The following is a 7,126-nucleotide window of genomic DNA, read 5'->3' on the forward strand; positions in this document are numbered from 1 at the left end:
AGTAGTATACAAGTTTTAAGTTCTTAATTCTACAAGGCAATATTTTAAAAAAATCCTGAATTTCCACTAGTGTGACCCATGTGACACATTTTGTCTTAGCATGTCACCATCTCTATTTTATCCCTATGAAAATGTTCAAAATTAAACATAAAATACTCTCTATAAAATCATTATTGCTCAAACAAACCATAAATTTTACAGCCTTCAATTTTGTTTGGTTACAGAGCTATCAAATAGAAAATCAGACACCTCCTGCCACATCCTCTCTTTCACAATTCATTGATAGTTCTATCTTACGTTTCACTATGTATTACTTATAACCAATAGAAAGTCAAGGTTTTCATCTATCAAATGACGTATTGTATAACGTTTTATTCTGAACAGAATATCATCAATTTCACTTATAGTACAAGATTCATTCCCATGAGAAAGTTAATGACTAGCTTGGATGAATTTGTAATGGCTCTTGTCACATAGTTAGAAAGCTAGGAAAATTTTGAGAGGTAAGTGAATTTGTCTACTTTTTGCATGTTATTAGTCTATATTCTTTGGTGCATTATTTAATTAAATAAAAATTATTAAGTGCATTACTATCTATAGTATAAAAAAATTAGGGTTAACTCTCTTCGAAATCCGACAGCTAGAAAAAACAAGATTAGGTAAGTACTTTATTTCTTGCTTTTCTTATTTATTCTTTATTTATTATTGTAAAAGAAACTAAAATCTAAAAATAAGGATCTTTTTAAGTTATTTAAGACTAGATTAGATAAAATAAGTAATAATAATAATATAATTAAAATGGTACATGAGGCACGTATGTGAGCAGCTCATGGGTAGTGTAATTCCATAACGTAACATGAGCTGCACATTCCCCAAGTGATTTACAACTTATAATGATGTGGATAGTAGTTAGACGCAGTTCAAACTTACAGCTTACATAGATAAACAAATGTAGTTTCATGTTACAATCTGAAGTCATTCTAGAAAGAAAAGGTTAATTTAGGTTTATTTCCATTTTTTTTTATGGTTATGAGGTTGGTTATGACCGATCAAATTTTGAGATACGGTAGAGAAAATAACAGATAAACTATAAAGTTTTACTGAAAAAAACTTTGAAATGCATTTAGGAGGTTTTATGGATTACACAAAGGAAATTTGAGATTTTTTGAGATGAGGAAAGTATTTTTAAATTTTAACATGAAAATTACTTTGCATTATTCAAAACAAATAGTCAATATATTCATGGACAAAACTTTATTTTATTTTATTAAAAATAATTTACTAAGAAATATGAGTTTTTGTATGTGAAAGACTTGTAATATTAACTGAAAGACTGTCAAATTTCGTGAAGATATACCCACTGTATTGAGAGTTATAAGTAATAAATCTATAAAGACTTTAAATGAGTACAAAAAGGGTCACATGATCGGTCAAATTAACCAAGCCCATATTGAAAGTGTTAATCAAACAGTAAGTCACAAACAAAAGTTAGAATTGAAACTAAAAACAGAACCCAAGAAAATCTGTGTACAACAGCTGCCAAAGAATTACAGTTATGTCTCTTACAGCAACTTCAGGAAAAATACTGACAGAATACACTATGGACCTTGTTTATTTTATATTCCTGTTATGTATTAGTTGAAACTTTAAGTGCTGACATGATCGGCACACAGAAAAATTAACTTCATATATCTTGTTGTGAATGTTGTTAGTTTCTCACCAAAGCAGTGTCCAGTTACATGTAAGATATGTCACAGTAAGTTGCTCTATATTTCAACATGCATTATATGATGATTTATTTACCCCTGAATTTCAACACAGATATATAAGTACTACATAAATGTAAAGAGTTGTTCTGAAGTAATCATCTAATATCTTCAGAGATAATGTGATTGTCACTTTTTAGCAATGATTAGTGTGCTCTGTCTGATCCACTCCCGATTTTCTTACAGCTACAATAGTGACTAAGAACATTGTCAAAAAATTCACTCAATTTTCATTTTCAACAGAATATGAAATACCTCTTTAATGAAAGCAAGCGATCAGCTTCTCTCCATCCTGATCTCAGACTTCCATGAGCAGAGGAAAAAAAATCCTGGTCAGTAGCTTCTCCAGCAAACAACACCACTGGCCACTAAAAATACCAAATACATAGTGATTACAGCAATCTACTGTGGTACAAAATAATCACTCATTTAAAATGGTGTAGTAGCAGTAGCATTGTTGATCCACAGTAGGCTCTTAAAGTTAATGATTTAGCTAAATAGGTTAAAATTTAGGATCAACAGCAAATTAATTAGCTGATTGTGTACTTCATCAACATGTGAAATTTGATAATATTTTGTAGCAAGTGACATCAGATTAATGAAACGTACACTAGCCACTACAGCTTGGCAACTAATGCTTATCAATTAATCCTCAGGTTCATTAATTGATTACAATCAATTATTCTTACACGAGATAATATTCTTATTTTCAGCTATTTTTGGGATTTCCAACTACCCCTTGTTTAATATATTAGACATTTTCAGGTACAACAATTTAAAATTAAGTTACTTTTTAATCCTAAATTGTTGTACATAGAAATGTTTCATATATGCAGTGAAACTTAATACAAAGTTCAAAATAGGATTAATCCCATATCTTGGATGTCTCCCTACAAACTTTCACAAAACTAATAGAAATATATTTTTTGTTGAGTAAAATAAACATTACTTTGTGACATTGTTTATAAACTAGAAGAATATTAACCATAACAGTGACTAATGAGCTTATTATTAGGTACAGGTTAACATGGAGTACGTGCATATATACAGATATGTAGAATAAAATAATACAATAGTCATAAAATATATGTTTAATGGATTGAAATTTTCAGTATCATCTTTCACAATTTTTGGTCAATTTGGGCTCAATAATTTAAAGAGATAAACTTCTGCTTACAAACTATAGGCAAATACTGCAAACCACTATGCTGTGATCCAGATGTTATCTTTTTCATATATGTATATATATCTATAAAGAATACTTTAAACCTCCTGACCTGGAATCAAGCTGCAGTTCTTTAAACTTAAAGAAATTATTCAGTCTTCACTGATATCATCATTCGTATTTATCATAACAATGCCTCTGATTTTCTACTTAAAATACTACATGCTTAAACAAATTCAATCATCTCATAGCTATATTTTTCTTTTTGAATGCTATACCATTTCTCATTAAAAATCCTAAATCAAGTTTAGAAATGACAGTTGTACATTAATCGATCATTCAGTTATCTTTACTCTAAACTGATAACTGTTTTCCCAAGTTTACAACCTTAGCAAAGAAGGAGACCTTAAACTATTTTAGGCATATTAATAGAAAAATCATGAGTTTAAAAACTAATCCTTAAGTAGTTACGAAATTCATGTATTAAACTTAATGCTCTATTAAATTTAGTTATACTCTAATTCCAAGTTTTAAATAGAAGAAGCAAAATTCATTTAAATGTTAAAACAAATGAATAAAGAAAAACTTTTATCAGAACTTTTTTTCATCATAGAACACCTGGTATTAATTCTTGAAGCTAAGACTTTTCTTAAAACCATTAAACTGTTTTGACCAATCAAACTGCCTCATGAATGTTGTGTTATTCATTTATCTACTCACCTCTATAAGTAAGGTTGAAACCCAAAAATTAAGAACTTTTTTCACTTATCTAGTTTTTCCACAGCTCTCAAAAGTTGAAATGTAAATTAATTCTGTGTATAATGTGGCAGGAGTGAAAACAGAGAAATCTACATTGCTGGTACTGTATGATCCCTTTCTAATTATGAATTTCACAAATCTTTCGATGGGAATACATGCTGTTGAACAGCTGAGATAGCAAAATGCTAATTATGTTTTGTAAGTAAAAACAATTTAGTTTGCAAGCAGATTTAACAATATAATTACATATAAATTGAGTAAATGTTCTTAATAATTTTCTTTAAAATAAATAAAAAAAAATTCCGCAAATGTTGTTACAAAATGATTGTTTTAATAAAATGGTTTTGGAAAAGAAAATATACAAAACTCTCAATATGAGTATACAAGTCAGCAAAATTAAGTTTCTTATGCACTTATTAACCAGATGCACACAAGCTCAGTCTACTGAACCAACCAGGTACTGGAGAAGGAGTATTAGCTGTAATTCAGAATTCACTATGTATCTCTGCACAAAATGTGACAAGTGTTTAGTACAAGTCTGTTGAACACATAAAATTAGATGAGTTACAAAGAATTTCTAAATTAAATAATAAGTTGAATAATCTCCAAGTGGTTTAACTTTTATTTAAAGAAGGATGACATTTCGAGCTAGTGCTCTTTGTTAGGTTGTACAGTTTACAACAAAAGTATCTAAATAAAAAGAAATAAACTTGGCAATTGTTCAACCTATTATTTAATTTCATCATTTTTCGCCACTTAAGCGGTGTTAACTATATTTGTCTTTTTACAAAGTATTTCTACCCAAGATATGTCTGTGAAGTTATAATTTTCCTATACTGAAAAAGGATTTCCAATAGGTACTTACCTCCTTTCACATAAATAGTTATTCTGATTCAGTGCTACCCTCTATATGCAATTTGTTTTGTTTTTTGCACATGCCACAAGTCTTGAAACTCCCATCTATTTGGAATTGGCTCATTCCAATTCATCTTGCGTGCAAATTATTATGCACCAACCCTCCACCAATAAGAGTGCAACATACTCTTGCCGCATGTGACTCCCTCTATTCAATTGTACCAAACTATTACTTGGAGTGTTGGTAGAAAATGGAAGCACCAGCTTTCAGTGAACAGGAAGGGTGGGAAGTGTGAAAGGAGGTAATTACCCATCAAAAATATGTTTTCAGTATAGGAAAATTATAACTTCCAATACGGTACATTACCTCCACTCAAATAAATAGCTAGAATACCACACTGAGTTGGTGGATAGACCAGTGTGAGGGAAAGAAGCATCCTTTGAAAGTGTCCTAAGGACACTCCCCAAAAGGAGATCTTCAGAGCCAAAGATCATATGTGGGAGACCACACCACTTCTGAAACAGGTATATTCATTGCCCATTGTGGAAAGATATTGTATATATGGGCAGAAGAACAAAGGAGCACATCCAAGTAGGAGAGAACTATGGCAGGATAGGGAGCTAAACCATACAATATTTATGAAACTCAATCCCGGAAAACATAAAAGTGGGTAAGATTAAAAAGATGTGCCTCTAGGTGTAGAGTGAGTAGGGCACAACGGACCATAACAGCAAGTGAATTATATCTAAAATCCATACCGCTGGGAACCAACATCCATGCAGGGGTAGGATGAGAATCATACTATTGGTAAGTCAACTACAATCCAAAATCCAGCCACCAGGTACCAACATCCATGTGGGGATAGGAAAGAGAATCATACCACTGGCAAGTCCACTACAAACCAAAACCCAGGCCACTGGGAACCAACATCCATGTGGGGGTAGGAAAGAGGATCATATTGGCAGCAATCAACTACAATCCAAAGCCAAGCCATCTGGCAGGGGTAGGAAAGAGGATCATACCATCTTCACCTTAACTTCGTAAGGCTGGAGGAAATCAAGACCCTCAGACCCATGAATTGGGCACATGTTAATCAATATGAGCACGGTCAATTTGACTGACCACGTGACCTCTTTGTACTTGATTAAAGTCTTTATAGGTTTAATACTTCTAACTTTCAATATAGTGTGTATATCTTCACAAAATTTGGCAGTCTTTCAGTTCATATTATAAGTCTTTCACATAAAAAATTGAAGTACTTTAATAAAATAAAATAAAGATTTGTTCATTAATATATTGAGTATTAATTTGGAATAGTCCAAATGCAAAGTAATTTTCGTGTTAAAATTAAAAATACTTTTCCTCATCTCAAAAGTTCTAAAATTTCCTTTGTGTAATCCCTTAAACCTCCTAAATGCATTTCAAAGGCTTTTTTCAGCAAAACTTTATACTTTATTTGTTATTTTTCTCTACCCTATCTTAAAACAGAATCGGTCAAGTCAACCTACCTCGTAACCACACACGAAAAAAATTCTAAATTACACTTTTTTCTTTCTAGAATGACTTCAAATTGTAAGATGAAACTATATTTCTTTATCCTAAGTACCTCTAATTTGTAACAGTATACATCTATCTATAATTAAATTTTACTGTTTTATTGCCCTTTGAGCCATGTCTAACTACTATCCATGCTCGGGGAATGTACAGCTCACACTACGCTAATAAATTACATTACCCACAAGCTACTACAAGCTGCTCACATGTGTGCCTCGTGAAACATTTTTATGATAATATTGATATTATTTATTTTACCTAATCTAATCTTAACTAACCTAAAAAGATCCATATTTTTATATTTTAGTTACTTTTATAATTAGACATAAAGAATAAACAAGAAATAAAATACTTAAACAATCTTCTTTTTTCTTGCTGTCGTTTGTCGAAGAGAGTTAACCCTAATTTTTTATACTAATGATGGTAATGCACTTGATAATTTTTATTTAATTATATAATGCACCAAAGAATGTAGACTAATATATACAAAAAGTAGACAAATTCCCTTACCTCTCAAAATTTTTCTGGCTTTCTAACTATGCGACAAGAGACATTACAAATTCATCCAAGCTAGTCGTTAACTTTCTCACGGGAACAATGTTGGTACTCTGAGTGAAATAGACATTTAACCATTCAGAACATAACATTAAACAATATGTCATTTGATAGGTGAAAACCTTGACTTTCTATTGGTTATAGGTAATATATAATTAAACGTATGAGAGAACTATTAACGAATTCTGAAAGAGAAAATGAAGAATATAAAAATTATGTCTTGTCTGAGTAATGATAATTTTATAGAGAGTAATTTATGTTTAATATCGTACTTTTTCGAGGGGTGGTGGATAAAATATGGAAGATGACATGGTAAGACAAAATGTGTCACGTGGGTCACACTAGTGGAAATTCAGGATTTTTTAAAATATTGCCTTAAAACTTGTATACTATTAAAATATGAATTAATAGCTAAGATCTTATGCTATTCTAATTGGTATAATATAAGCAAAAAGTAGTTTAATAAAATTT

The 7,126-nt window shown here is 30.8% G+C and overlaps 1 protein-coding gene across 10 annotated transcripts in view; it reads right to left on the minus strand.

The window, feature by feature from the left end:
* LOC106465538 (spermine oxidase-like) overlaps positions 1-7,126 on the minus strand; it is an 84,805-nt gene that overhangs the window by 10,744 nt on the left and 66,935 nt on the right. For all 10 annotated transcript variants that reach the window (XR_002612008.1, XR_002612007.1, XR_002612009.1 and 7 more), the window contains exon 6: positions 2,022-2,134. Coding sequence is in view for 2 of the 10 variants with exons in the window: in XM_022393455.1 (XP_022249163.1) it covers positions 2,022-2,134 (113 nt within the window). In the remaining 8 variants the exon portion in view is untranslated. The remainder of the gene's footprint in view (positions 1-2,021; positions 2,135-7,126) is intronic.

This window comes from Limulus polyphemus, unplaced genomic scaffold (assembly GCF_000517525.1).
Source record: "Limulus polyphemus unplaced genomic scaffold, Limulus_polyphemus-2.1.2 Scaffold1975, whole genome shotgun sequence".
In the NCBI taxonomy this organism is placed as follows: Eukaryota; Metazoa; Arthropoda; class Merostomata; order Xiphosura; family Limulidae; genus Limulus; species Limulus polyphemus.